At 33.7% G+C, this 13,874-nt stretch overlaps 3 protein-coding genes across 6 annotated transcripts; 1 reads left to right on the forward strand and 2 right to left on the reverse strand.

Moving 5' to 3' along the window:
* Positions 1–466: 466 nt before the first annotated feature.
* LOC101255766 (pentatricopeptide repeat-containing protein At2g13600-like) lies at positions 467–4,422 on the forward strand. Its single transcript, XM_010319173.4, has one exon. The coding sequence runs from the start codon at positions 607–609 to the stop codon at positions 2,842–2,844; it is 2,238 nt and encodes a 745-aa protein (XP_010317475.1). The 5' UTR covers positions 467–606; the 3' UTR covers positions 2,845–4,422.
* Positions 3,850–5,775, reverse strand: LOC101252361 (bidirectional sugar transporter SWEET3b). 2 transcript variants are annotated; one of them, XM_004234130.5, is made up of 7 exons: positions 5,650–5,775; positions 5,515–5,551; positions 5,163–5,385; positions 4,919–5,080; positions 4,647–4,766; positions 4,111–4,336; positions 3,850–4,012 (listed from the first exon to the last, which is right to left on the reverse strand). In XM_004234130.5, exons 1-6 carry the CDS (start codon positions 5,684–5,686, stop codon positions 4,142–4,144), a joined length of 774 nt encoding a protein of 257 aa, XP_004234178.1. In that variant the 5' UTR covers positions 5,687–5,775; the 3' UTR covers positions 3,850–4,012; positions 4,111–4,141. The 2 variants fall into 2 exon arrangements, with proteins under 2 accessions (XP_004234178.1, XP_010317476.1); XM_010319174.4 differs by having other exon boundaries at positions 4,919–5,083.
* A 2,049-nt stretch (positions 5,776–7,824) lies between these two features.
* Positions 7,825–12,991, reverse strand: LOC101252660 (RNA polymerase sigma factor sigE, chloroplastic/mitochondrial). 3 transcript variants are annotated; one of them, XM_004234132.5, is made up of 7 exons: positions 12,806–12,991; positions 11,598–12,166; positions 11,407–11,510; positions 11,127–11,273; positions 10,450–10,686; positions 9,841–10,104; positions 7,825–8,282 (listed from the first exon to the last, which is right to left on the reverse strand). In XM_004234132.5, exons 2-7 carry the CDS (start codon positions 12,109–12,111, stop codon positions 8,085–8,087), a joined length of 1,464 nt encoding a protein of 487 aa, XP_004234180.1. In that variant the 5' UTR covers positions 12,112–12,166; positions 12,806–12,991; the 3' UTR covers positions 7,825–8,084. The 3 variants fall into 3 exon arrangements, with proteins under 3 accessions (XP_004234180.1, XP_004234179.1, XP_010317478.1); XM_004234131.5 differs by having other exon boundaries at positions 11,407–12,166; XM_010319176.4 differs by lacking the exon at positions 10,450–10,686 and having other exon boundaries at positions 11,407–12,166.
* Positions 12,992–13,874: the final 883 nt, after the last annotated feature.

The following is a 13,874-nucleotide window of genomic DNA, read 5'->3' on the forward strand; positions in this document are numbered from 1 at the left end:
TTGATCGAACGTTTGTGTATGAAATCTTTGATTTTTTTGAAATAAAATTTATATATTTATAAACTATGTAAAATGTATTTTAAGTCACAATAATTGATAATTCCAAATATTAAAAGGATCTATGAAAAACTTAAAGTCAAAGATAGATTTGTTTGAATCTCGAAATACGAAAAGTGCCACATAAAATGAGATGGTGGGAGTACAATTTATACATGATTAACATAATTTTTTAGATATATATAATATAGATATATACTAGTTCTAAGAACATGCGTAGCACGTTTGATCTTTATTATTATAGAAAATTTATATAGTCCTAATTTATGTATAAAAACATGTGTAATATTAACTGAATTGACATAAAAAATAATAATAAAATATACATATAATCATATGCATACAAAATGAAAAAGGTTAAACAAAGCAATATATTAATGTTAATAAGAAAGAACTAATAATCGATAAATTAAAATTTTCTTTTCTAGTGGACTAATATTTTATGTCCAGTTTATAAAGAAAGAAACTACGTGCGCCGTAATAAAATTATTAGCAGCCCGAGTATAATTCATAATCAAGCATAATAATAAGATAATAATAAGTTAATAGATGGTTAAGAGAATCGACATTGACAAAACATCAATGAAACTTTATCGAATGAAGATGATTATAAGGCATTCATTAACAGGGACCTGGAGGCATCAACGCTGGAAATGGAGTTTCAGATTTTGCTCCAACATGTGTTGTAATAGTAATAATACGCATCTATCAATTGTCTCCACTAACATTGCAATTACAGAGTTAGCGAAAAAGGGTTTACTGGAACAAGCACGAAACCTGTTTGACAAAATGCCTCAAAGATCAATTGTCTCATGGAACACCATGATTTCTGGTTATTCCGAATGGGACAAGTTCAGTGAAGGGTTAAGTTTAGTTTCATTAATGCGTAGCAGCTGTATAAAGCTGAACGAGTCTACTTTGTCCTCAGTGCTGAGTGTTTGTGCTCGATCACAGTCGCTCAATCGTGGTAAGGAAGTTCACGGGCTAGTTTTGAAATCTGGATATCAAAGTTTTCAGCTTGTGGGTAGTGCTTTATTGTATCTTTATTCAACGTGTCATGAAATCGAAGATGCAAGGATGGTGTTTGATGTATTGCATAGGGAGAATGAGTTGTTATGGAGCTTGATGCTTGTGGGATATGTTAAATGTAACTTGTTAACTGATGCTTTGGAGATTTTTAGGAAAATGCCGACCCGTGATGTTGTTGCTTGGACCACTTTGATTTCTGGATACTCAAAGGTTGAAGGTGGATGCCAGAAAGCTTTAGAGTTGTTTCGGTCTATTAGAGAGGATACTGAGCTTGTCCCAAATGAATTTACTCTGGATTGTGTTTTGAGGGTGTCTGGTCGATTGGGATCTTTATATGGGGGAAGAGCAGTTCATGGGTTGGTAGTGAAATTTGGGTTTGAGTGGGATCATTCTGTTTCTGGTGCACTGATTGATTTTTATTGTAGTTGTGAGGTTCTTGATGATGCTATGTTAGTTTATAGTGCACTAGTTAATCCTTCCTTGAATAATTCAAACTCACTAATTGGAGGGCTAATCTTGGCGGGCAGGATTGAGGAGGCTCGATATTTGTTTAACGGATTGATCAAGCAGGATCATGTTTACAATTTGATGATTAAAGGATATGCCATGGCTGGTCAAGTAGAGGAGTCTAAACAGTTGTTTCTGGAGATGTCAGAAAGAAATTTAACTTCCATCAATACTATGATTTCTGTGTACTCGAGGAATGGTGAAATTGACAAAGCTGTAGAGCTTTTTGAAGAAGTGAAAGTACAGGGAAATTCTGTCACCTGGAATTCTATGATTTCAGGATATACCCAAAATTATGAACATGAGAGTGCGTTAAAGTTGTATACAACCATGAGAAGATTAACAATTAGCCAAACTAGGTCAACATTTTCTGCCCTGTTTCACGCATGCTCCTGCCTTGGTTCACTTCAACAAGGTCAATTGATTCACGCAGATTTGATTAAGACTCCATTTGAATCCAATAACTATGTCGGGACAGCTGTTGTTGATATGTATTCCAAATGTGGGAGCCTTAATGATGCTCAAACATCCTTTCATAGCATTGCATATCCTAATGTAGCAGCATGGACAGCTCTGATTAATGGGTATGCGCATCATGGGCTTGGCTCTGAGGCACTTGTACTTTTTCACCAAATGTTAGATGAAGGGATTAATCCTAATGCAGCAACCTTTGTCGGTGTCTTATTGGCTTGTACTTGTGTGGGTTTGGTTGGAGACGGCACAAGACTTTTCCACGTAATGCAAGAATACTATGGTATAGCACCTACTCTGGAACACTACACGTGCATGGTAGATCTTCTTGGTAGATCAGGCCATTTACATGAAGCTGAGAAGCTTGTTAACAGAATGACTATTGAACCAGACAGCATTATCTTTGTTGCACTGCTTAATGCTTGTTGGTTCTGGATGGACGTGGAAGTTGGAGAGAGGGTGGCAGAAAAACTGTTGTCATTGGATCCCAACTCTACATCCAGCTGCGTTATCATGGCCAATATGTATGCAGGAATTGGCAGGTGGTGGGAGAAGATGAGAGTGAGGAAAGCAATGAAGAAACTGCAGTATAGAAAGGATCCTGGATATAGTTGGATTGAACTAAACAACAAGGTTCAATTTTTCTCCGTTGATAATAGAACTCATCCTTTTTGTGATACAATTTACTCAACTTTGGCAAACCTAACAGCAAATGTGGACTCCGAAATTAATTTTGATTGTACTTCAAAATTATTTGGTGAAAGTGAGTTACTCTCTTAGTTAATCCTCCTGATTATATTGATATGCATAACATCTGTGGTGTTTATTGAAATTATTAGTTGTGTCAAAAAATAAATGCAACTAGCATCATATAGATTTCTGCTAAATCAGTTTGACTTCTTATGCTTTAAAACTGATTATGGAACTCTGGTTTTCTCCAAGGCTTCATTTCTTTCATGTCTAAATCTTGTCTCTGGTGCATAGAATGATATTTCACCTAGGTGGGTGTGTGAGATTTGTTATGTATATGCAACGGCTAATCTTTGATATAGGAGGCCCTGATAATCATACCTTGGTTCAAAGGCAGAGATTGAAGCGTTAGGAGATGCTTTATTCTGAGATATTGTCAACTCTTGTTCATACGCTTCTACACAATTTTGACAGGTTCTCAGTATATATTCTTTCATTATCATCTGACAGTATCCATTCAAAGTGGGTGTACGTTTCATATTCCTAAGAAATAGTAGGAATATTAGTTTCTGGAGCTGTATCCACTTCCCCGGCATCATTCTGATGCTTATCTGATCTTCTTTTTGGTTATTCTGATGCCTTTTGGGGGGAAAAAGATCTCGTATGCTACATGCTGTTTCCTAAGAAACAGTAGAACTATTAGTTTTTGGAGCTGCATCCCCTTTTCTGTGATAATTCTGATGCTTTTTCTGGGAAAAGAAAATCTTTGTTTTAACATGGGGTTCCTTATGGTTCAGATTTGATCTTCTATTGAATTAATCTAATAGAAATGTCCACTAATAATGCTTATCGTGAATGTAGCATTCAATTACTTTCATATATATTAGACTTCCCTTAATCGTGACTGATGAGACGAGAGACAATTCAAGATTATGTACTGATTGTATTTTTCCTATTTGACCTGTCAAGTGATTGTTTGAATGAACTTGAAGCAGATTTCCTTTCTCCTGCCATTTTTCGTTATATTTTCTAAGAATGTTATTGCTGGGTGAAAGTCGATCCTAGCAAAAGTGAAAGAAAAGAAAAGGCAGCAGCTTCAGGGACAAGGTAAGTTCTTCCAATTCCTCGAGAGAAGTAACTAAAGGATTACACACAGAAAAAACAATGTATATGGTTCACCATGTTATGTACTTGTTGGTCCTCTTTTCTGATCGTTGTTGAGTGGAATGGCTACTCCATTATTCGAGCAAGGTTCTACCTGTTTATCCAAAAAATGAAACACTTGGCTATAACACGAAGGAGGCAGATTGCAATTTGCAACACACATGCTAGAGAGATGTATAGCAAGTAGTATACCTTAATAAATTACTACGTAAAGGAGAGTTGTTCAATTCTTGGTGCTGAGATTCTCAGTGAGAACGAGCATCGATTGATCTTTCTTCTCTTCTTGCTTGAGTTTGTCATCGTTATACTCCAAATCTGGCCATTTCTGTGGTTCTACTTCCATTACAGGATTCTTTCGATACTTGAAATACAGTATAAGCTGCAGGATACAAAGGGGTGTTCCCACCAGATTTGGAGACTGAAAGAAGAAAGAAAAAAAAAAGAAGATTTTGTGTAACTACACTTTGTTCTTGGATTTATGGAAAATAAAGTTTAACAAGGTAACTTAGTACTCCCTCCTCAGTTCTGCCTCAGTTTATATGACTCACTTTTCCTTTTAGTCAGTATAAAAAAAAAACACATTTCTATATTAAGTAATAATAAAATAATTTATAGTCATACTCATACATATCACTTATTTTTAGACTACAAGTCTTAAAAAACTCGTTCTTTCTTAAACTCCACGTCACTCGTATAATAAAATGAGACGAAGAGAATAGTAAACTAACTGCTAGAAAGAGATCATGGCTGAGTAGTCCATAGGCCATCCAAAGACCACTAGCAAGAAAAGAGAATAATGACAAGTAAAATGGCATAAACTCCACACTCTTTGTCTTGATCACTTGTCTCTGCAGTACACATATGAGTGTTCATTACAAAAAACAAATTTTTACAAGCTGTTAGACATTAACATTACTTAGTTCGAGTAGATAATATATGTAATCATCAGTATATATATATATATATATATCGAAATTCGATTCGAAAAAAAATGTCTTACCACAACAACTAAAGGAGAAGCATACATAGCAATTGAAGCAACAAGTCCAATACTCCCTACAAAAACTTTTCGACGCCTGTGTTCATGAAATACAAACGTCGATATCATCCCTGTTGCTACACATATTAGAATAATAGGAACCACCATTTTTGCAACCTCCTTCTGCTTTTAACAAAAAAAAAATAATCATACTATATACTATTTTTAAAAAAAAAAAATTGAATCAAATATATATATAACTTACCTTTACTTTAGTTGAAGAAAACCATAAATAAATGAGAATAAATGAGACCTCCAAAAGTATCCCAATTCCATTTATAGTAACCACTGGAAAATTTTCCCATTGATAACTTACTATTGGTAATCCATACCATGTATAGAGACAACAATTGAATAATGCTAGTACGTAAGGTACACATGAAAATCCTTCAATATTCTTCTTCTTCATAACTCGAGAAAATGTAAGCCTATCGATCAATAAACACAAGATTAGAGGTTGATTAGAGGTTAAACGTTTATAACTAATAAAAAAAATTTAAGCCATCTTATCACGTTTATTTATTATAGCAGGCTATCTATCTTATTATCGTACGTACATTGGTGCAGCATAGAGCAACATGGAGGCAACATTGCCTGTGACAAATAAAAACCATGCAAGTTTATAATGATCATAGTTAATTAAATGAAAGTAATATAAATATAAATTTTTTAAAAAAAAATATATAGTTTACCCATTACTCCAACTGCTAAACGCAATCTTTCACTCATTTTTTCTTTAGAGAAAAAAAAAATTTATTGAGGAATTTATAAGTGCTTAGAGGCAAGTAGTTATAATTGTTATAAATAAATATATATATATATATATATATATATATATATATATATATACTATGGTTTTGATTAAAGTGGTGTGTGTACATGTATTTAAATTTGTGTGTGGAAGGTGATAAATCATTTTCAAAATAAAAGTAATAAATTAGAAAAGAATATTTTGTGGTTAGGAAAAATTGGTTGGAGGCTAATAAATGGTAATGTAATTTATGGAATAATTTTGTAAATGCTCCATTTAAAAATGCTTTATTGGGATAATAATAGGACAGGAGGAGGGAACGAGATGCATGTAAAAAAGAAAAAAAAAGGCATAAAATTAAATAATTCTTGTTTTTTTCGTAGATAAAATAAAATTTGTTCTTTGTGTTGGTGGAAGATGTTACTAGACTTCCACTATCCACTTAATATTTTCTGTTGCAAATTATAATATAATCTTCGGGTGGTTTCATTTTTTACGTCTATTACACGTTATTATTTATGTATGTATTTAGTAAACTTTGTTTAATATCTGTTTTGAGCGATTTTATTGATATAAAAATAAAATTTAATGATTTTACGAGACATTTTTTCAACCTTAACCTTTAAGTGGTATTTTGATATATTAACTTGTTTCATGTTATTAAATGTTTTTTTAGAATTGAACACTATTAATAATTGAAATAGTTTCTCAATATACAGACATACCTATTTTTGTTTTAAATTCTTATAAACCACATTTATTTTGAGATAAAAATTTGAAACGAAGAAAGTAAAACCTAAGATGAAGTATTTTCTTCCACAAGTTTTACTGTGATTTACTTTGGTTCGTGTGGTCGTGTTTCACTTTCACTCCATAACAAAGATATTTCTTTTTTACATGTTTCCTCCGTAAAAACAAAACAAACAAAAACAAATTCACACAATAAGAATATCTCGAAGCTGTAATTACATTAGCAAAAATATATTTTTTTCAAATAACTTAAACGTTTAGACAGTCATGCAACATGGCTTATGGAGGAGAATCAAACTTGTACATCTAATTGAAAAGCATCAAATACATAATCACAATTCAACGTAAAAAAAAAAAGGATCTATTTGAAGAGGAATAAAAGAGCCAATCAGATTACCATATATTTGCAGAATACGAATTATGAAATTATATAAAGTTGCACTTTTAATTTGAGTAAAAGAATTATTAAACCATTCATCTAACACTATGGTTGATATCAGCATTATCTTTTGAGTGTCTCCCATTCATCATCTCTTAAATATTATATTCCAATAAAAATTCCACTATTATCTTTCAACTGAGCATTAGTTTCTAATTTTTATGATCAAACGTATAAACAATGTCGATCGTATGGTAAGTCATAATAAATCCCAAAATTTACAAGAGAGACTATAGACTAGCGCGCTACTCCTTTTTTTTTGTTGTTGTTGATTTAGTGCCTCCTAAGACACGCCTAATTTAAGATAGAGAGATTGTTTTTGATTGATTCTCGATTCAATATTGTTAAAAGCAAAAAGTTTCAATGGTTAATGAGATGGGGAGACGACTTAGACAATCATCCTCTCCCTTTGAGCTAGCTTTTAGTGTGTGAGTTAGGATCAGTATCGATTCCTCAGTCAATGCAACATGTCACTCAACATTATCGACTCCTTAAAATATTATGACAACAATAAAGCAACATCACTTCATATCATATCCTCAATCCCTAATGCATTCTGTAGCTATTTGAATATCTAACCTGCATCCATTTTCCTAATCTTATCATATGGTTTTATTATACTGCTCAATCATTTAAATAAGGATGCACTTTGCAACAATTTTTTTAAAATTTTATGTCATAACGTGGACTTGCACAGTTTCACTTGTGGCTTATATCCTCCTCTATTTTATACAAGTGCTATTCTGAATCACAGCAGATGTCACCTATATCATCACAACACCAACTTACCCTGAGACAACAAGCACTAGCACAGATGCTTTTACCTAAACTACAAACACACGGTAAAGCATATCCGATGACATATAGTATAATACAAGCACGACTAATACAATCAGAGACCACCATGAAAATTAGGACAATCGAAGATCAACATGAAGGCCACGTCGTAAATATACAGATCAGTTGATTCAAACTGGTCTGTTAAAGGAGAAAAAGAAAAATAATATAAGTTGTTTACAAGGTGTGTACTAACAGATTTTGGTTTTTGAGTCTAGTGAAAGAGTATGTAATTACAACTATAGTGATGGAAATGATTAGTGTGCACGCAGCTACTATATATACTATACAGTATGAAGGGGTATATATTGTTGTCCAATACGTACAATGATCAAATGGTGTTGATTTGTTTAGAATATGTACCGGCGAACATAATCCACTCGAGTTGGATGCTTGAGCTTCATGAGAGCCTTCACTTCATGCTTCCGTACCATCTCTCTCGAAATATTTAGGTTACCCGCAATTTCTCCCAATGTTCTATCACCTTTGCCATCAAGTCCATATCTTTGTCTGATTACTAGACTCTCCTTGGGCTTAAGAGAATCAAGCTGTCAACGGAGAAACATGATGATGTAAAAATTAATGATTCAGAAATCCTGAACGCCTCATAATTTATCAAACTGAAACTTATAAACTTGAAATGATTTTTCATTTACAGCAACACATATCTTAAGATTCAAGATTAGCTCAGCAAATCTACTCATAGAATCATAGTGTCCTTTCAGTGCCACAAGTTTCCATTACTAATCTTTCAAGTGCTATTAGCATCTGATTCTCTGCTTTGAAAGCCAGATGACTTCATATGAAGGCCTCCGACAAAAGAGATGCCAGTTTCAATGATAGGCTTTTATCACCAAAGCTTAGATAATCCCAGGGATGGAAAATGGACAGTTTAGGCTGAATTTGAGAGGGTCAAGATGGGCGAACTCAATAAATGAATCCTTGTCCACCCCCGCCCAAAGTCTACTTGGGGTAGGATGGGTTTGACATGCTTGGGCTAAACAATGTGTTATAACTCAAACTTCCTATTTGACAACTTCTGTTCGTGTTTTTAGATCTCAATAAACTTTCTTGCCCAAATATTCACAAACCAGTGTTCATAATTATTACTCCATAATATAAAAAGTGATGAATCTCTCTAATTTTATAACCATAAAAAAATATGTGATATTTCATAAATCAGGCAAGTGATATTACTTCACTCTTACAGTTTTCCTTTTCCCCATATATGTGCAAGTTAGACAACCAAGATCTCCTATAAAGAAAATTTGTCGCTTTATATTATAAACAAGAACAAAATTATGTGTTTTCGAGTGTTGAAGATATATGTTCAGTCACCGAGGATATTCAAATGTTATTTTGAGAAAATTGTCAATTTTCATGGCGTCAAAAGCAAAACTGATACAACTTATAAGATTGTGCATTCTTCCAAAATTACTCTTCTGATATCATTTTCAACATTAAATGAAAAGATGCCATAATTTGGACAACGATGGAAGTGATATAAAGTATAGTAATATTTTGGTTAAGTCATTGTTCACTTTATCTCTGTATGTTCCAATAGTTATAAATAAATAATATCCTCATTTCAATTTAATGTCTCTTTCCAGAATACCGAGCCTCCAGATGTCGCTCCATTGTTTCACCACAGTTTTATGGATTGTCTTCCACATTTAGCTTAATGGAGCTCTTACCATGAAGGAACTTGTGTTTTTTCTTCAACTAGGAACACTATAGACTACGTGGAACCTAAGTTTTTTTTTCCTTCCTCACTCTGTCTTTTTCTAAGTTCCATAATGATCTCATTACAAAGACATTTATGGGTTTCGTCGTTTGATAAATTCTCAACATGAATTATTTCATCTGACAACTCTAAGTAGGGATACATCATTACACTATTTAATTGCAATTCTATTATTTATATGCTTTAAATTTGGGTGTATCCTTTAAATATACCCTTCATAGCTCTAGACAATAAACCAATAACCATATTTAAAAGGTACCATATCCAGAGGTATGGTCGCACTATTTCAATAAGAAGCAAAGCTCTTAACCAGAGAAGCAATTTCAAAACCAAATATAGAGGCAAAGAGGAAAACACATTACCACATCATCAAGAGCAAGCCTGAGTAGAGCTGGCTGCTTCCTCTTATCCCCATCAACGCCATCTACGTCAGTTATTCCATTGATGAGTTCTTCTTGGGTTGTCTTGTTTCTGGCGTGGAGAGAGAAGATAGGTTTAGATACTTTCATCACTTCATGGTATCTCTCAGGGGAAAATCCAACTCTTTTAATTATTTCATCATCTGTTGGTATCCTCTGGAGCTCAAACAGCAACTCCAACTTGGCCTTCTGGATTTCCACTCTGATCTGAATCAAAAAAAGAATATCAATTTTTTTTGCACTGACTATTTGCTAATTACGAGCATATGTCCCAGAAATTTCCTTGAAGAAGAGAAGAATACTCCTAACGGGCTCACAAAAGAACTTACAGCCACTTAAAGGATTTTCCATTTTAATCTAATACAAATTCCTTTAGTTGAAAGCCAAGAAACGATTTTATTTACCAAGTGAAATTGTCTCATAAATAGAGAACATTTTTTCTTTTCACCAAATGAAGCAATTGCTTGGCTTCCAGACAGTGAAGAAATTGGTTCTTTGATGGGTGAACAGTGAAATGAAAGAACACTGGCTGATAGAAGATAGAAAACATACAGATTCAAGCCCGAACGGAACTTTGGTGAAGCTTGAGGTTGTCATATAACGTATTATGGCATGCCTTATCCAAAAAAGACCATATGTTGATAGCCTAAATTTCCTATTAGGTTCAAATCGGTCAATAGCTGTGATTAGACCCTTAACTCCTGCCTGACAGAGGTCTTGGAATCTTGACGCATTTGCAAAATCTTGAAAATATTTGTTCATCACAAACAAAACAAGACGTAGATTGTGCTGCAAACAAACAAGACTGCAAAGGTGAGTTATTTAAAAGGCTAAAACTCATCTAACATCTGGATGCACATAAAAGTTAGATGACAGGAAGAACGTGGGGTATTTCAAGTTACACTAGCATTGTTGGCTTCATTTCCCCTCTCAGGGTCATAGGCTCAAGATCAATATTTCAGAATTTCAAGTATATAAGACACTCAAAATAAAATAGAGAAGATAATTACGTGTGCTTTATAACATGCATAACTTGCACATATTACTTTTTGTAAGCAGTGCATGGGAAGATTGACCAGTTTCAATGATATAATAAACTAAAACAGATCACATCAGGATCGCTTGACGCAGATTATAAAACTAGAAACAAGTTTACTTTTGCTTGAGGCATAAATTGAACTTCTAAGGTGCACAGCAAGAAGGTATTACAAGTAAAAGAAAGAAAGTACCTTAATCAGCTTATTTCTAGCAGCTCGACCAGCTTCCAGCTTTTTCCGTAGTTCAGAGGCATCCATATTCGTTGCCTCAGCCACTTCACCATCAGTTGGTTCTCTCCCCAAATCATTTTGCAAGTTTTCTTTAACTTGAAGGATTGCCTAAATAACAACAATTGACTCTCAATCGTAAATAAAAACAATAGCAACACTAAAATCCAATGATAAACACATGCAATCCACAAACTTCCTTTCACATTTACACTTTTACCAGTTAACAATAAATTGATTGTACCTTCATAGGTTGCATCAACTTGAAGAGCCACGTATGCTCAGATGATGGAAGCACTGGAGGGATCTTCATTTTCTTCCAGTCTAAGCTCGCTAAGTCGGTAGCACCTGAATATTCTCTGACAAGCTTATCAATTTTTTCATCTTCGGTGTCCTCATTAAGTTTTCTTCTTTCGGATGAAGCAAGCATTTTACCTTCTTTATTCTTTAGTAGAGCAATCCTCTGGTCAAGATTCAATCTCTTTGACTTCTTTCTACGATTCTTGACCACATTATCAACAACTTCTTTCTTCGCTTCCTCGTCACTTTCTACAATCCTCTTCCTCGTCCTTGGCCTTCTCTTCACCAAATGATCCTTAACTTCTGTATTGGGGCTAGCAGTTTCCAGACTGCGCTTGTAGATACTTTCAAGTTTGGCAGCAGCTTCACTGTAGTCTAATTCTAACGTACTTGGAGGGGCTTCGATTGTAACAGCATGCACTCTCTCAGTACGCTTAGATACTCGTCTTGACCTTTTTTCATTTTCTTTCGATGTTTCAATAGGCGAGGATATGGACTCCTTAGGTGAAACTAAAGTTGTATTCTTCGTTATATCTTTTTTAAACGATACAATTACTGGCCTTTTAAGCGGACATAAACGAGCCGAAAACCTTGAGCTCAATCCCAATGGACTTCGAGATGCAGAGCTTGAAACAGTCACAACTCCCATGCCAAGTTGTGTTATCAAAATTCTACTCAATGTTCAGAAAAGCTTCAGTATTCCCCTGTCGAATCCAATATACATGCATTATAATATGTATAATAAATTTAACTCAAACGAAAGACAAAAAAGGAAATTCTCTAGGACATCTACTATTTTCTTCTTTTTTCTGTTTGTTTCCTGAAGAAGCTTCAGTTTGAACAATCAACATAGAGTATCAAAGTTCAATTGTTGAGAATTCCACAGCTATTTGCAAAAAAAAAAAAAGCATAATAAATGAATCCGTCATTTAACTTGGCTTCAGCTGGCATCTATACTTTCTAACTTTAGATGTGCACGAGTACACTTCTTACACTCGCATAAAGTTGAACAACTTAACACATGCATCCTATACATGATGAATGTTTGCAATTCTGAGATTATGTAAACTGAATAACATAATCAAGTTCGATTTCGAGAATCACACTACTATACAATCCCAATCATCTTATTTTTCTAAAATAAATTGTGTTTTTCTCATTTTTTACCATACAAAAAGATCGGAATACTATGACATTGAAGATGCACCGTTCAATCAAATCGGAAACTAATCTCTAACTCAAAACCAAACAACAACAACGACGCCGGAAGGAGTTAAAATCAAAACTAGTTAACAAACTTACGCAATTACAGCACTCATAAATCAGAAAACAATATATCGCACCTGAAACGGAGTTTCAATTGATCCCGGCGACGAGGAAGATTCCTGTAGCGAAACTGATCAGAGCAGAAATTTTTTTATTTTTTTCTCAAAAAAAAATAAAAATAAAATTGATCGCAGTGGAAAGTTGAGAGGCTCAAAAATGGAAGTGTGTGTGGGTAGTTAATAACAAAATATATTTTTCTAAATAACAAATTTCGGTGTCCACAAGCTGTTTTCTCCGACTATCCAACGGTTAGGATTCGTAGTTTGAAAGATCGACGGTCAGAATTTTTGATCCACGTGGATGCAAGTGTAGAAAGTGATGACGTGGACAGTGCCATAGCAGAAGAATAATAAGAGTGAAAGAGCATACGTGGCACGTTAAGAGTGGAACGAGAGATATTTTTAGAGTGTATATGGATGTGGTTAATGACACGACGTATTAATTTTTTATTGTTTATAAAAAAAAATGTTTAGTGGGACCCATTGATGAAGTGGTGTGGAGAATCATACGTTGCTTATTTTGTGCCATTTGAATTTTTTTCTAATTTATGTTTTAAAAAGGGTTTATTAATTGTCTACCTCATAATATTCACAGCTGGTGAATCTTGAGTATTATTTGAATTATTAACTTCGTTTAATAAGATGTATAAAAATTAGTTTTATGTAGTGTTTGATTTATTATGTTTTTAAAGAAAATATGTATAATTTTTTTTTAATTATGAAAATGTCGTCTATAAGATAGATTTACTTATTTATTGGTAGAATTGGATTAACCAATAGCATATATTAGTACGTACTTTAGAAAGTTAAAAATGGTAAACCGTAAAAACTCTTAAGATAAATCATAAAACTTTTAGAATCAAGTCTTTTTCAAAGAGGGTCAATCTGAACATTGGAATAGGATGGGCATTCGGTAATTCGATTTGGTTTTGATTTTTTTTTTTTGGTTTTCGGTTCTTGTATAATGTGTACCGAACACCGAACCAATATAATTCGGTTCGATTTTGTTATTTCGGTTTTATTAATGAGCTTGCTTAGTTGGGCTTTTAAAAATTTACAACTTTTTTTGTTTGATTTTTCAGCTTAA

This window comes from Solanum lycopersicum, chromosome 3 (genome assembly GCF_036512215.1).
Source record: "Solanum lycopersicum chromosome 3, SLM_r2.1".
Classification (NCBI taxonomy): domain Eukaryota; kingdom Viridiplantae; phylum Streptophyta; class Magnoliopsida; order Solanales; family Solanaceae; genus Solanum; species Solanum lycopersicum.

Excerpts from the sequence above, each read along its gene's own strand:
- LOC101252361 (XM_010319174.4), bottom strand. The coding sequence starts at position 5,686 with ATGAGTGAAAGATTGCGTTTAGCAGTTGGAGTAATGG. Across the intron at positions 5,552-5,649 it reads TTTAGCAGTTGGAGTAATGG|GCAATGTTGCCTCCATGTTG; the intron begins GTAAACTATATA and ends TATTTGTCACAG. Across the intron at positions 4,337-4,646 it reads GCCATGATCTCTTTCTAGCA|TCTCCAAATCTGGTGGGAAC; the intron begins GTTAGTTTACTA and ends TTCTTCTTTCAG.
- LOC101255766 (XM_010319173.4), top strand. The coding sequence starts at position 607 with ATGGTTAAGAGAATCGACATTGACAAAACATCAATGAAACTTTATCGA.
- LOC101252660 (XM_004234131.5), bottom strand. The coding sequence starts at position 12,111 with ATGGGAGTTGTGACTGTTTCAAGCTCTGCATCTCGAAGTCCATTGGGA. Across the intron at positions 10,687-11,126 it reads CTAGAAATAAGCTGATTAAG|CACAATCTACGTCTTGTTTT; the intron begins GTACTTTCTTTC and ends GTTTGTTTGCAG. Across the intron at positions 8,283-9,840 it reads GGCTTGCTCTTGATGATGTG|CTTGATTCTCTTAAGCCCAA; the intron begins GTAATGTGTTTT and ends CTCCGTTGACAG.